The sequence below is a fragment of the Miscanthus floridulus genome, chromosome 4, assembly GCF_019320115.1.
Source record: "Miscanthus floridulus cultivar M001 chromosome 4, ASM1932011v1, whole genome shotgun sequence".
Lineage (NCBI taxonomy): Eukaryota > Viridiplantae > Streptophyta > Magnoliopsida > Poales > Poaceae > Miscanthus > Miscanthus floridulus.
In genome coordinates, this window is record NC_089583.1 from 88,924,996 (window position 1) to 88,941,730 (window position 16,735).

Here is a 16,735-nt window from a genome sequence, read left to right on the forward strand (position 1 = left end):
GAGGGCGTGGCGCGGCGACGGGCGCGGCACACGCGAAGCAGGCCAGACGAGCGGGCCAGCGCGGGAGCTGGGCCGAGGCGGGACATGCGCGGTAGGCGGGGACGCATGGGCCGGCGCGCAAGGTGGGCTAGCACACTGGGCCGGCTTCGGCCGTGGGCCAGAAGCGAGGCGGCGGCCCACGAAGGAGAAAAAGTCCTTTTTCATTCATATTTTCAAGAAATTTTTAAATGCTAGATTTCAAATATTATTTTGAGCAAGAAAATGACATCTTTTGAAAATGTACCAAAAATGAAAGTTGATTAGAATTTAATTCTCTACAACTTTGCTTTTATGACCAAAGCCAAATTCTTTCTAGATTTTGAATTGTAAATTCAAAGTCCAAATCTAACTCAAAACCCTAATTTTTGGGAATTTATTTTGAAGCCAAATTTTGAATTAATTTGAATACAAACCTTGCTCCAAAAATTGAACTAAACATCTTTAGATGATTTACCATGATATCCAAACATGTTTTACTAACCGAGCAAACAAAATCAGGGCAAAACAATTCTAACAAAGGTATGCAACATTCAGGTTTCGCAACACGTTTCATATGTTTCGAAACAGTGTTTCAATTGTTATTTACATGATTAGGCATGTATGATTAGGATGCTTGATGATGCATGATATGTATGATTTGTAGTGCCTAAATGCAGGCATAACACCGGGGTGTTATAGAAACCGCCCCTAAAAATTCATTTGTAGGGGCGGCTGGATCAGGAACTGCCCCTACAAATGTACAAATGTATTTGTAGGGGCGGCTGGATCAGGAACCGCAACTACAAATAGTACCGAGTATAAATAGGAAGAAGCGCACGGGAGTCATCGTCTAGGACTTTGGGCGTTGTTGTCTTCCTCAGACGCTGTCAGGCTGCCCGTGCCTAGGGTTTCCGCCACTGGTCCCGCGCCCGCCCACACCAACCCTCGACGCTCAGCGTCCCGCACCTGGCCCTCGGCGCCCGCCCCCGCGCGCCGACCCCCGGCGACCTGCGCTCACCCCCCAGCCCCGTGCGCCGACCCTCGGCGTCCCGCCCCCGCGTGTCGACCCCCGACGTCCCACGCCCGGCCCCCGGCACCCACCCCCGCACGCCGACCCTCTGCGTCCTGCCCCCGCACCCCGATGTCCCACTCCCGCACGCTAGTGCACATCATCCATCTGGACCGGTAAGTGTTAGATCTCTGCTTGCTCTATGAACTCTGCTTGCTCTATGAAGTATGATCTCTGGTTGCTCTATGAACCTTGGTTGCTCTACGAACCCTAGTAGCTAGGTTCCATCGCCTGACGCCTTGCATATGCTCGATGAAATGCCCAGCCACTGTTCTATTGGTTCCATCGCCTGATGCCTTGCATATGCTTGATGAAGTACTTTGACATTGATACCTATTTTTGATATCTACACTTTCTGTTGGCTTCGACTTGTCCAATAACAAACTCACTGGAGACATACCATTTGGGATTGGTGGATTGATCAATCTGAATTCACTTAGTCTTTCAAACAATCGATTATTAGGTGAGATCCCCTCCACACTTGGTCAGTGCCATCTTTTGGAGTCACTCCATTTAGACCCCAAAGAAAGAAGCATGCCTACATTTTAGCTGTTCTAGTTTCACTTGCTAGTGTAGCTGTAGTAACAATGCCATGTGTTGCTGTCATTATTTTGAAGAAGAGAAGGAAAGGAAAGCAGCTAACCAACCAGTCATTAAAGAAGCTAAAGAATTTCCTTACATCGCACAAAAATACACTAGCAAGTTATTCTTACAGATCATAACTTGAACTACACGCCATATATAACATAGCCCTTTACATTTTGCAGTCACCTGTTATTCTTACAGATCATTGCTGCTTGACATTGATACCTGTTATTCTTACAGATCATATTTGTGAATATAATAAAACAATCAGTATGCAGTCACCTTTTTGGTACTTTTAAGTACTTTGACATTGATACCTGTTATTCTTACATTTGTCGTTTGTCAGTATTATTCTTCTTACATTGTAGAAATAATCCTTGCATTTATATTATTCTTCTTACATTGTCATTTGTCAGTATTATGATGATCCTCAAGTTTTAGTAAAAATTAAAAATACACTATTGTGGCCGGTGGCTACTAATCTTCTCTGTACTTGCTGTCTTCTCTGTACTCCTCTTCTACTACTACTCTCCTCTACTCCACTCTACTCCTCTCCTCTCCTAAGCAACTGTTGCTTTTTTTGCTACTTCTACTACTTTCCTACTACTATTGTCTACTACTTCTGATTGTCCGATCTGCTTATCAGGTTCGGAAGATATTAAGCATATGATGTTCTTACATTGTCATGTTGCTTTTTCTAGGAAGCAGCACCTGCTTTTTTTGCCAAATCTCCTCTCTCCTCTATCTGTTGCCACCTTTCCTATCCTCTATGTTTTGGAAGTAGCACCTACTTTTTTTTGCCAAATCTCCCCTCTCCTCTCCTCTCCTTTGTTTTGCCGATGATAAAATTGTCCAAGTCCATACATTATATGGAATATGAGCTGATGATCAAGAACTTATGAGGAACTTGGCATCATTAGCAGCCGCCCCTACATTACCTTCTCCTCTCTTCTCTGTTATGATGCCTTGATGCTCCAAGTTTAAGATCAGATGATGATTCATGTTTCTGAGGCCTCTACCACCGCTACTTCTCATTTTTTATATATTGTTGTTTTATAGGACTACTTTGATTTATAGACCTTTTTGATTTCTTATACCTTCTCGCGTACCTAAAGCACACTTTCTTGCATCTATTAAAATAAAGCACAAAATAATGTTGCGGACACTAGACAGTGCAGCCCGATGCCTTGAGCATGATGAGCAGCCAACCCTTGAGGAGCAAGCACTAGAGGACTAGCTTACTCAAGAATAGTTCGATAAAGAGGTAGAAAAGGATCTAGAAGTGATTCTTAGCCCGCCCCCGCGCGCCGACCCCCGGTGACCCGCGCCCGGCCCCCGACGCCTGGCCCCGCGCGTCGACCCCCGGCGTCCCGCCCCCGCACACCCCCGGCGTCCCGCCCCTACGCGCCGACCCCTAGCGTCCCACGCCCGGCCCCTGGCACCCGCCCCCGCGCGCCGACCCTCTACGTCCAGCCCCCGCACCTCGGCGTCCCGCCCCCACACGCCAGTGCACATCGTCCATCTAGACCGGTAAGTGTCAGATCTCTGCTTGCTCTATGAACTCTGCTTGCTCTATGAAGTACGATCTCTGGTTGCTCTATGAACCTTGGTTGCTCTACGAACTTTGGTAGCTAGGTTCCATCGCCTGACGCCTTGCATATGCTCGATGAAATGCCCAGCCAGTGCCTTGTCTTGATTGGGCAGTAATGTATCTTCCTTCCATGATCGTTACAACAATGGATTAGTGACATAGATGGAAAATATAGCACATGATGTAGTAGATTGGTTTGTGAATCTTTTTCTAAGAAGTCCTACTAATATATAAAACTCATTTCTTTACACTATCTTTTTTGTAGCACTTGAAGATACCTTGATATCAGTCTGGCTATAGCATACCATGTATGTCTATCTATAGCATCAGTAATGAATTATAGATAAAATAGGACTCATTTTTTTGCATTGATGCCGATCTAGCTATAGCATACCATACATGTATCTCTAGCATTAGCAAAAATAAATTGTAGATGAAATACAAATGTTTTAGTTTAGTTTTAAGCATATCTTTTTCTGTTCAAAAAGAAGTATATAGTTTTTTGGACTATATATTTTTAGCCCTTTATAAAGACATTTATGGCATTAATCTAGCTATAGACCATGCAGTTCTATCACTAGTGATATGGTTTGGCTTATGAAGTCTCCATATATAGGTATGTCAGTATGTGTAAGTTTGTATGAATTGAATATACTAGGTCTGCAACCATATACAAACATATTAGGAGTCCTACTTATTTAAAGACTTCTTTTTGCACTGCCATTTTTATATAGATATAACTTGGAGACATTATGACATAATTACATCCAGCCATTTTTATATAGCTCTATCTATTTTTGTATTGGTCCCGCCTATTTTGTCACTCTATACCTTTTTGATACTTTTAAGTACTTTGACATTGATACCTGTTATTTTTGCACTGTTTGCTTTCTAGGGATAGATGGTCCTTATTTTTTTCGACCACTGTAAAGTCCTTCAAATCTTTCTCGAATGGAACTATGACTAAAACGCCCTAGTTTATTAGATACAAGTATAATAATTCAACTAAAACATATTAGATACAAGTATAATAATTACTTTAGAAAGTATCTAAAGTCCTCTTTGCACAAGCCATCCACCTCTGCACTCTCCCCATCCAAGACTGCTACTGCCCTTGTAACCAATACACCAGGCTTGGAACTGCTCTAGGCTTGTAACCAACACACTAGGCTCGAGGAAAATAATTTGACCAGGCTCATACCTTAGTTTAGAGGGCTACAAACAACTGACAACACTCAATCTTTCTTCCAATAGCTTGTACGGAGGCATTCCATGGGAACTATTTTCGATATCTACACTTTCTGTTGGCTTCGACTTATCCAATAACAAACTCACTGGAGACATACCATTTGAGATTGGTGGATTGATCAATCTGAATTCACCTAGTCTTTCAAACAATCGATTATCAGGTGAGATCCCCTCCACACTTGGTCAGTGCCATCTTTTGGAGTCACTCCATTTAGACCCCAGAGAAAGAAGCATGCCTACATTTTAGCTGTTCTAGTTTCACTTGCTAGTGTAGCTATAGTAACAATGCCATGTGTTGCTGTCATTATTTTGAAGAAGAGAAGGAAAGGAAAGCAGCTAACCAACCAGTCATTAAAGAAGCTAAAGAATTTCCTTATAGCGCACAAAAATACACTAGCAAGTTATTCTTACAGATCATAACTTGAACTACACGCCATATATAACATAGCCCTTTACATTTTGCAGTCACTTGTTATTCTTACAGATCATTGCTGCTTGACATTGATACATGTTATTCTTACAGATCATATTTGTGAATATAATAAAACAATCAGTATGCAGTCACCTTTTTGGTACTTTTAAGTACTTTGACATTGATACCTGTTATTCTTACATTTGTCGTTTGTCAGTATTATTCTTCTTACATTGTAGAAATAATCCTTGTATTTATATTATTCTTCTTACATTGTCATTTGTCAGTATTATGATGATCCTCAAGTTTTAGTAAAAATTAAAAATACACTATTGTGGCCGGTGGCTACTAATCTTCTCTATACTTGTTGTCTTCTCTGTACTCCTCTTCTTCTACTACTCTCCTCTACTCCACTCTACTCCTCTCCTCTCCTAAGCAGCTGTTGCGTTTTTTGCTACTTCTACTACTTTCCTACTACTACTGTCTACTACTTTTGATTGTCCGATCTGCTTATTAGGTTTGGAAGATATTAAGCATATGATGTTCTTACATTGTCATGTTGCTTTTTCTGGGAAGCAGCACCTGCTTTTTTTTTTGCCAAATCTCCCCTCTCCTCTATTTGTTGCCACCTTTCCTATCCTCTATGTTTTGGAAGTAGCACCTACTTTTTTTTTTGCCAAATCTCCCCTCTCCTCTCCTCTCCTTTGTTTTGCCGATGATGAAATTGTCCAAGTCCATACATTATATGGAATATGAGATGATGATCAAGAACTTATGAGGAACTTGGCATCATTAGCAGCCGCCCCTACATTACCTTCTCCTCTCTTCTCTATTATGATGCCTTGATGCTCCAAGTTCAAGATCAGATGATGATTCATGTTTCTGAGGCCTCTACCACCGCTACTTCTCATTTTTTATATATTATTGTTTTATAGGACTACTTTGATTTATAGACCTTTTTGATTTCTTATACCTTCTCGTGTACCTAAAGCACACTTTCTTGCATCTATTAGAACAAAGCACAAAATAATGTTGCGGACACTAGACAGTGCAGCCCGATGCCTTGAGCATGATGAGCAGCCAACCCTTGAGGAGCAAGCACTAGAGGACTAGCTTACTCAGGAACAGTTCGATAAAGAGGTAGAAAAGGATCTAGAAGTGATGCTTACTCAGGAGCAGTGTGATGAGGAGGAAGGCCCCGAAGGAGAGGCTGTTGAAGGCAAAAAAGAAGAGGATGATGATGATGATGACTTAGAAGAGGGATATGTAAGTCCCAAGGATCCTTTCCCACCTGAAGCCAGAAGGAGGCCAACGGAGGAAGATTTAGACAATGACTTTGACTTGAATGAGGAGGTAGGGAAAAAGCCTTAGCTTATAAATTTTACTAAAGCTTTGGCTGTGTTACCTCTGCTAACACTTTGACCTATTGTATATACAGGTCCCTCCTAAAACTCGAAAAAGACAATGTCAACATCCACGACATCTCGCTGGACAAGACGGAGTAGAGGAAAGGAGAGCAGAGGCAACAGCCACAGAGATAGATCACGATGCCTCTGCTCCACAACCTGAAGACACAACCACGACTACCAAGCCTAAGAGGAAACAAGAGGATAGAAAAGGAAATTTATATCCAGATAAGGCATGCTATGTGATAACGGAGGTCAGGCCAGTAGGGGAGGTCCTTGAGCCGAAGGAATTAAGAGGACGATTCTGTAATGTGATCGGGGCCCTAGTAAGAGATAAATTAAACCTAGTAATCCCTAACTGGAAAGAGGTACCAGAGAACAAAAAGAATGAACTATGGGATAGGCAGCTGAGGGTCAATTTTAGATTTCCGGAGGGTAAGCACGAACTGGTAAAAAAATGCTTTCAGGATGATGGGAGAGGCATTCCGACGTTGAAGGTCGGAGCTCAACACGAAGTATATCCAAAAGGGGTTAACTCCCTTCAAAGAGTTTGGCAAAATAACTCCTAGTCAATGGGAGGAGCTCGTGGCTCAGAAGACTAAACCGGAGGCATTGGAGCTCAGTCCCCGTAACACCGAGCTGGTGAAAAGGAACAAATACCACCATCATCTAGGCCCCGGTGACTACTATGCCAAGGAAGAGCAGTTTAGGAAGATGGATGAAGAGGCTGCAGCTGCTGGGAATATCGATGTGACAAATCTAAAGGTACACTCAAGAAACTAGATATATGCGAGGAGTACAGAATCATCCGGTAGTAATCTTAAGTTTGATAAGCTAGAGATCCAAGAGGCGGTATCAAGGATACTGAAATATACTGAAGATAAGGAGAAGGGCTCATTCAATCCTTCCAGAGAGAGGGATGAGCTTAGCCTTGGATTAGGAAACAAGGAGCACATAGGCCGCATCAGGGGCTAGGAAAAAGGACAACCTAGAAGCAAGGATTCGAAGAGGAAAGGCACATGTACAAGAAACATGGCCGAGACCGGGAGACTAGTCTTGAGCTCCAAATGAAGGCTCTAGTTGCAAAAGCGCTGGAGGAGCAAGGACTGTCTATGGAGCCATGGATATTAGTGACGTTGTTGGGAGAACTGACATTAGTTGGTAGCCCTCCAAAAGTTCCTAGCAGCCAAGGTTCCACTGCAGCCACAACCCCCATCGATCGCATATGGGAACCAACTAGTTGCACCTTGGTGTTTCTCAGTGGCTGGCAGAACACTGTGATGGAGGTGGCAACAGGTGTGGCACATCCTCCCGGTGGCTTACACCACAATAATAAGATACCGCTGGACTACACTAGGGTCGAGGTGCATACCGTGAAGCCCGAGTTGATGCAGTGGAGGATAAACTACGCAACTCCCGAGGGGCTGGTGTTACTCGAAGACATTATTGGGCAGTTCATCCTCTGGCACAAACAGGACATTATATTGACTGCTTCTTCGCCACCTCCCCCTCTCCCAAATTTGGAGCGAGTTGTTGAGGTTGGGGAGATATTTTCACCGTCTCGTGACCACCACATACCTGAGATGCCACATTCTTCCCCGCCTCCTAGCGAGCATGTGCCTGATGAGATGCCATAACCTTCTCTAGCTCGTACCAAGCAAGTGCATGATGAGATGCCATAGTCTTCTCAACAAGCACAGCTGATATATGAACAACGAGTGCCTCCTAAAGAAGGTGATGCATAAGAAGACGAGGACATGCCTGAATGGGAACTTCGAAAGAAGATTCCAATCAACATAAGGCTAGTTTATGTTCCGGTGAAAGACGTCTCGTCGATGTCCAAGTGGTATTCCCATGACCAGTTCAAGCCTGAGAACCAAGTGAAAAAAGTCCCATCACGAGGTTCTGAGGAGGCCGTAACTAGCAAACTCCACCAAATTGCAAAGCAGTATCCAAATGTTGATGCCATCAAACGGTCAAAGGATTGCTCAAAAACATATGAAAGAGGCAAGCCCTTCATACCAAACCAGGACATCCAGCGCCTACCACTTGGAATGAGAAGGTTCCATGATTGGTACTTGCGTATTCTCCCAACGAGCATAGATCTCGTACAAGCATGCTTCCCCACCGGCACATTTGGAATCCCAGTTGGGAAAATTGTCTTTGACTTCAATGACATGCACACATGCTTTCACCTAGAAGAAATGGAGACGAATCTAATTCGCACGTGGTGCTTGTAAGTCCTTCTCCTCCTGATATGATATGAATGTAATCTTTGAATTTTGTTGTAACTAACCCACGCCGTGATTTGTAGAATACAAGTGCACATTGTCAAACAAATGTCAAGTCTGAAAGCCGGGTATGTAGACCCTCAACCTATAGCCCAAACAAATTTTAATTACCCTAAACAGTGGATACTGGATGCCAAAGAGCTAGCTGTTGTAAAGACTCTTCGGGAGAAAGAGTGCATCCGTACGACGAAACTAAAGGAAGAGTCCCTTAAGGTTGCGGCATACATTGCTCTGGCTTTCAAAAATCTACAACAACACTCTACTATATGGCTAACATACAACTTCGAGTAAGTTCAACTATATACTTAAAGCTTTGTTCGATATATTTTATTCGATGCAAAAGAGATTATCTAGTTCTATGATTAAATCCATGCAGCAACCACTGAATTTGTATAGCCGTCGATATCGGGAGGAGCATGGCATGGGTCTTTGATTCAATAGATAAGGACCCGGCGATATACAAAGACTTCATATCGATTCTCAAGACGTATACTTATCGACAATCCTCATTAGCTTATATGTTTGTATACATACTTGTAACGTTCACTTATGGATACTAACAAGTTGTATTTGCTAAAATAATTCGAACATATAATTTAGGTTCTATGTCACTCATCATCACAGAAGGCATGATCCAGCAAGGAAGGAAAAGCTGGCTATAAAAATACTATGTGCGGTAAGTATAACTTACTTCTTCAGTACTCCGTTACATGGCTGTCAAAAACATTACCTAACATTTTCATATGCAAAACACATAGTGCCCCAAGCAGAGACCTAGAAGTGTACATTGTGGATACTATATATGTTCTATGATGAGTAACACCAGTGCCTACAGGAGACACCCCTTAAGGGTAAGTTTGAACCTCTTCATCAGTAGTATAAAAACTTCGTACATGGTATGAAATACTAAACTGAAACTTGTTCTCTTGTAGTGGAGAGAAGAGAAAGGAATGAAAAAATAACCATACAAGGATGACCAACTCTTAGAGCTCAACCTTTGTAACTTCATATTGAACCAGATTGTACACGTCAAAGGCGCCTACCATGACCGAGAGTATGACTTAGTTAGAAATCCTCAGTACCAACACCTTCGTGAGACTGAAAGGCTAGCTCTAGGACGTTGATAACAATGTGTATGAAATTTGTATATTTAATGATGGATTGTATATATTCTTATGAATTGGACTTGTAATTGTAGTTTATATAATACTATTGTGCTTGTAGTCGCGTTCGAAACATTGGTCGCTGGGCGTTCGGCAACGCGAACGCGGTTCGGAACGTTGGTCGCGCGGCATTCGGCAACGCGAACGCTGGATGGAATACGCGGAAACAAACAGTTCCAGTCGAATTTAAATTGTAAATTTGATTTTTTTTGCGAGAAAACGTACTGTAGGGGGGCGGTTCTAGATTGAACCGCCCCTACAAACATGTATTATAGAGGCGGCTGGCACTACAGCCGCCCCTACAAATCGATTTGTAGGGGCGGCTGGTAAGACGGTTCGGTAGGGGCGACTGGCCAAACTGCCCCTACAAAAGGTTATCAGCCGCCCCTAAAAAATAATTTTTGTAGTAGTAAATGGTTCTTGTCCAGCTAATAATGTATTGACTGAAAGTAACGATTGGGTGCAACCTTATTCCACTTGGTAGTAGTGTCATTCAAAATTCAGACATGGCATGGAATAACAATTTATAGAGATCCCAATATACTATCACTGTTTTTGGTCAGGAAAGTTAATGGTTTCATCTTCTTTTACCAGCAAACCGTTCAATTTTTACCCTGCAGTGTTTGGCTTGAGTTGTCCTAATTTCATCTACCCATTGTTTTGTCGATAACACAATGAGTTAATGTGAGACATTGAGACATGTACTTTCAAATCATAATTCATGTGTATCTCATACATCGTTTTAAAAACCATGTATTTCAGGGTTCAAAGGATGAAATCAAGCTTCCGAACAGAAAAAACATTTTGATCCTAGCTCTCACTAGACATGATGAATCCCTTATGATGTTCCATGATTTTTGAGAACACTGGAACAGGATCTGGTCTGTCATATTTACATATATGGATGTATGGTTAGATGGCTTGAAAATAAAGTAGCTTAACTTTTTTTGCGGATAGGTCTTTATTTATGCATTATGTGTTTTGATGTTTTTCATATTTGATCATTTGATGGTGCCAGCTACAATGGATATTTACCATAGGGCCTATGTTTGGGTGAAGGCGTCAATGCGTCATGCCCCCCTGTTCCATGCTCTGAATATTTCAAAAGAAACTTTTAAAAAGATGATAACGGTTATATTTGTATTTAAAAGTAGTTGCAAAATTTATGTCATTGCTATATTCTGCTTACATTCCAATACTATTAATCATTGGTGAAACCAGTGTCTGGGTAGCCATAGCCATGCTGTGTAGTTTCTGTCAGTTGATTGCGTTTATATCATACTGAGAGAAAGAAAAAAAAAAAGAGGCACTCGCTGACGAAACCCATCTCGCTCTTACCGGCCTGCTGTCACCGATGATTGCAAGTGGATAATCAAGTTGCAAAGAGCTCGGATATTGCGCCACTTGGAGCGGCCGCCCATCATCGTCTGAACTGAGCTAGGTCGCAACCGCGTGGGCATATGACCATGGACTTCTGCGAGACGTGCACTACCGTATAAACGCCCATGTGCGTACCGGCACGTTCCAGCTAAGATACACTGCTGTCTGCTGGTGCTGAGAGAGCCTCGGCCGGTCATTCAGGTCAACTGCATGCGATTAGCTGGAAACTATTAGCCAACAAAAGCTTCTGTCCTGTGATCCTGTCCATGGGAAGGAATCGACGTAAACAACACGCAGCATGTTCGTTTGGCTGTGGCTTATCGTAAACGATCGTAAATTTTAAGCCAGAATAGTATTTTTCTCTCATACAAACTAGACAGCAGTACTTCTTCACAAACCAGCAACGATATGAACCAGCCAACCGAACAGGCTGATAGCATGAAAAAAAGGCCGCGCACAAGTCAGATGCGATCCGCGTACAAGACAAACGCCGCATGTACTTGCAGCTATCACTCTGTTCGCTTGACTGATGCTATTTTGTTTTAGAGAAAAACACTATGGGCGAGTTTGGTTGGCTGATTGCCGGCCGGCTGGCTGGCTCTGTCACTCACGAAAACACTGTTCACGTCCTGCCAGAACAATATTTTTCTCTCACAACAATCAGCCGGAACAGTATTTTTCAGTCCTGCCGAACAGGCCCTATATCATGGCCGATAAGCATGACTATGATTGATCCAGCTTGCATATGCGAATCTACGCTATGGGAAGCAGCTGTCGACATGGCCCTTCCAGTGCGCCAAATACATTATTATGTACCGTCCAGGAAGCGGAGGGAGCTTAGCTCCTTCGCTGATGCGCAGGCTGGTGAGCTCAGCCGCCGCGCGGGGGGGGGGGGGGGGGGGGGGGGGGCGAGGGGGCGCCATTGCGGTCGGTCTCCTAGGAGAGGGACAGAGAAAAGTGGGTTTGGACCTTGAGGGGTGTTTAGTTTCACCAAAATCCAAACTTTGGCACTATGTAAAAAGAAGATTTTCCGTCACATCAAACTTGCGGTACATGTATGGAGTACTAAATGTTGATGAAATCAAAAACTAATTACACAGTTTGGTTGTACTTTGCTAGACGAACGTTTTGAGCCTAATTAGTCAACGATCGGACAATTATTACCAAATACAAACGAAATACTACAGTATGCTACAGTGAATCTGCCGCCGCCGAATCGGGCCACCTAAACGAGGGCTTGGAGTGCCTAGGAGCAAGAGGGCACCAAGATACGGCGGTCCAGGGATGCAGAGGTATTCAGGTATAGGCCGGTGGCCCATATCTGGCCATTGGGCATTGGTTGAGCTTTGTTATCCTTTTTTTCCTCCTATTATTACCTCTGGGTCCTCGGTCCAGAAAAGAATAGGATTCTAGTACAGTATTTGAATTAAATAAATGTTGCTCAAAAAAATAAATAAAATAGTTTAAGCTTGACTAACTATATATAAAAAATATTAATATTTATGATTACCAAATAAGCATTATTAGATTTGTTACGAGATTTATTTTCATAGTATAGCTATTTGGTGTCATAAATGTTATATTTTTTATATATTTGATCAAACTTTAAATAATTTAATAAAAAAAATGCATCTAGAGTTACATTTTTTTAGATAGAGGTAGTACAATATAAATTCATATTTGTTGGGGGATATGACCTGCCTTCTCGGTACCCCCATATCGTCCTTTTCAGGAGCTATCATCTCATTTCAGTAATGGAAGAGCGTTCGCCATTGGCGAAAAGCGGTGGCCTTTAGCCCTCCGGCCTTTACGCTTGTGCCTCGACAATTAAGTCGTGACCCTTTCGCCTTGTCCCTAGGTTTCTTTGAGCAACACATTTTCGCCTATCACGTCACGTTGTCACGTGACTGTGTATTGTGCAGGAATCATTGCCCCACGTCTCCCCTTCGGCGAAAGGCTGCCGGAGGAGCAAGGGCGGCTCGGTCCCCAGCTGTCAGTGCCCAAGGAAGGCCCTGACTGGGGGAGGCTGGAGGCAGGCTGGACCACAACTACCCTCGTGTTTTGGAATATACGTCGACATTAGGGTAGTTGGGGAGGGCAAGTTGGTCCTTTAAGGTGTTTACGAGCTTATATAAATAGAACCCCAAGAGGGTCATGTAAGGAGAAGAGGACAAAACCTTAATTTTTCCAAAGGAATGCAACCTTTCGATCATTACTTTCAGGGTCATCATTTCTTCCTTGCGTCTTTCTCTTGTCTTCGTCTACTGACGCGACAACCGAGTGTTCGAAGGCTAAGGCCTAGAACAACAATATTGTTAACTTCATGGCATTATTACTCGATTCAGAAAGAAAATTATGATGCTATATACCACTTTACATGTCCTAGTCTCCTGTATACCATATACTCACCAAGTAATTAAATCACAGTGATAATAAAAAAAAGTTGTTTTGTACAATAGGAAATACTTGAATCTGTCTAGCTGGCTACACATTATAATGCGCTATAGCAGGATTTGCATAGCCACCTTGATTCCTATAAGCGTGCAGCCACCAAGACACTGCATCCATTTATTATATGCATCCATGTGCCACAAATCAACAAACCGTAGAGATTTGTTATTTTGCAAATCTAGGTAAACACGCTCCAATCATTTGACACCATGTTTCGCATCCATGTGTAACATATTATTTATGATATAGAAGGATGTACAATATTGTTTAACCGTTCATGATCGAGCACCAAAAGTACACACAACTCTCGTGCTAGTGCCAAAATCTATTTGCCATGGCACGAAAGGTGCTTTTGTAAATTTGAAAGAAAAAAAAATATGATGGAACGGATTGGTCAAAACTCTTGAATTTTGGTGTTAGTGACTAGTTAAGACCCTACTTGGTATCTCATGGTCTAAAGTTTGGCCACTAAACTTTAGACCACTTTAGCTCTTGTGGCTCCAAACAGAAGGTCTAAAGTACCGTCTAAAGTTTAGCCAATCTTAAAAAAAAAACTTTAGACCACACAAATGAGCTAAAGTGATAGTTTTAGCCGTCAACTTTAACCAGCTAAAGTTTAGACCAGAGAATCCAAATTAAATAGGCCCTAAGCCGTCTTCCTAATTCTATTTTTACAAATTTATTAACCAAGATCATGTGATTTCCTTAGAAAATTTAAGATTATGGGTGGGGCATACCTCTCTTCCTGGCTTATTAACCTCCGCCACTGTCACAGTTGTACTAACTTTGCCAAGAAAACCATTGAGTTTTTACATCATGTTAGTATGTGACTTGGGATTCATATTCTACACAAAATGTTTAACTCCGAAAAAAGAAGACCAGTGCGTCGCACTGTATACTAAGTTATATACCATATCAGTGGCAAATTGATCATAGTTTATTCAATTTTTGACATTGCAGGAAGCTTTGACTATGCCAACCTGTCCTCCTCCTCCTTTTTCTTTTCTCTTACTTTATTTTTGTGATCCAGGCTGCTTATCTGTGAGTTTGTCTGGTGGGAATGGGCGACGACCATCACGAGGCAATTCGTTACCGACTCACAACTTCAGATGCTTGGAATTTCTTGCAATGGTATCTTAATCTTGGAATTCGATTGGAAGCTTGTTACAAAGCTGTACACATAGCACTTATGACTTACCTGAATGTGTCCATTACATCATATCATTCAGCCACCTATCAATCTATAAGCTCAATGATGGAGAAAGACCACGCTAGAATCATAGAATGAATAGGACAGAAAGAGAATGTGCATGGAAAGAAACCAATTCTTCCAAACCGATGATTGACCCAGGGCTACAACAGCTGAAACTCAAGTGCCTTCTGCTGGAAGAGTGCGTAGTGGCTTTTCCATCAGCGAGGAACTGATACGGATGGCCATGGTGTTGCTCTCTCGGTCTCAGACGATGGTGCAGGGCCCGGGGTACTCGTCCTCGATGGGGATGTAGCACGGCTTGGGGTACGGGTACGGGTACGGCGGCGGGCACGGCGGCGGAGGGCACGGCGTGCACGGCGGCTTGGGGCAGCACCTTTTCTTCTTCTCCTCTTCCTCCTTTTTCTTCTTCTCCTCTTCCTCCTCCTTCTTCTTCTTCTCCTCGGCCTCCTTCTTCTCGTCGATCACCGACACCACCTCCGCCGGATGCTTCGCCTTGCGCAGATGCTCCACGATGACCACCACGTCCACGTCTCCGACCACCGTGAGAGTGCTCTTCTCGTCGTCGTATGTCAGGGACTTGATCCCTGTAGTAGGCACCGTTATCAGTCAGTTCATGACCACACACAGCTAAGCTACCATGTCCATCAACCAGCAGAGAACGAACACCCTTGAATGACAAATGCATACACAAAAAGAAAGGATAAATTTACCTTTAACTTTCGAGGCGATCCCAAGGACGCAGGTTTTGCACTTCTTGCAGGTGATCGCCACCTTAAGTACTATCTGACGATGATGCAGAGAAGAACAGTTAATAGATAGACCATAGAAAATTCGTGGGAGGGATCAAGAAAATTTAAATGCTAACCTTCGTCATCACCGCTGCAAGGTTGACTCTCTATACTGCTTGTGGTTACCAATTGGTGGTTCTTATATATCGTTTCTGTAATGAGCTCAGCCGAAAGCCTCTTCTGCTATAGGTGGCTTTATACAAGCAGCAGGAGAAGGGTCCTTTCGTGGAGGTTACATGCATGCCATGGTTTGGAATTTGTCAATGGTCATACAGAGAGCCCTTTGAGAAGTTAAATCATTGGGAGGCATGCAGCAGTGCGTTGAGAGTTGAGACCCAGTCCCTTACTGGCTTACTTGCAATAATTGCTGATCGACGACCACGTAAGTCAAGCCCTACTACGTAGTTAGTAGGTGCAGCTCGTACTACGCAAGTCAAGCCCTACTACGTCGTTGGAGTTATTTTGAAGCACTAAAAAAAATGGAGTGGAGATATTGTTTCTAAATTTCCCTATCATAGGATCTGCCAAATCACTTCAACTAAAATGCTGCAGCAAGTTGGTGCTCTCTAACAACCAGTTCAAATAATATAATCTCCAGCAAGTTAATCATGGCGTGAATGGATAGAGAATGCATGTTATTGAGTGCACTAGTTTCCTTTTGTCTCGACGCGATGCACATCTTTGTAATTAATGTAGAAAAGTTCGATACAAACAACGCGCTTCTGGCGAGCGCTCTTGGAGGCGGTCTATAGGATTACAACCATGGGCTGGACCATCCTAGCATACAAATACTGATTTCGATATTACACAAACGGTCCAGGTCATTATCAGTCAAGATGTAATCCCTAGTACTTTCTGCAGACGCCAGTCTCCGGCAATCTTGTAAATATACTCTATTCCTTTTTAATACAAAGATATACACACTCGTGCGTATTAGAGAGAGAAAAAAAAGATAGTATTATCATGCACTAGTGTCTTGTACATGGGCAGTGACATAGTATTATTCTTGGTTTGTTGTCATGCCGACAAGTACTGGTATTATCAGGAGATGACATGTCAATCAGCTACTAGTACTCTTCTTTCCGGTTGGTTTATTTTAACTAATTAACGAACAAGACAA

The 16,735-nt window shown here is 42.8% G+C and overlaps 1 protein-coding gene across 1 annotated transcript; it reads right to left on the bottom strand.

Moving 5' to 3' along the window:
• Positions 1-14,806: 14,806 nt before the first annotated feature.
• On the bottom strand, positions 14,807-15,785 carry LOC136552024 (heavy metal-associated isoprenylated plant protein 43-like). Its single transcript, XM_066543570.1, has 3 exons — positions 15,693-15,785; positions 15,538-15,610; positions 14,807-15,411 (listed from the first exon to the last, which is right to left on the bottom strand). Exons 1-3 carry the CDS (start codon positions 15,699-15,701, stop codon positions 15,071-15,073), a joined length of 423 nt encoding a protein of 140 aa, XP_066399667.1. The 5' UTR covers positions 15,702-15,785; the 3' UTR covers positions 14,807-15,070.
• Between the last annotated feature and the right edge of the window lie 950 nt (positions 15,786-16,735).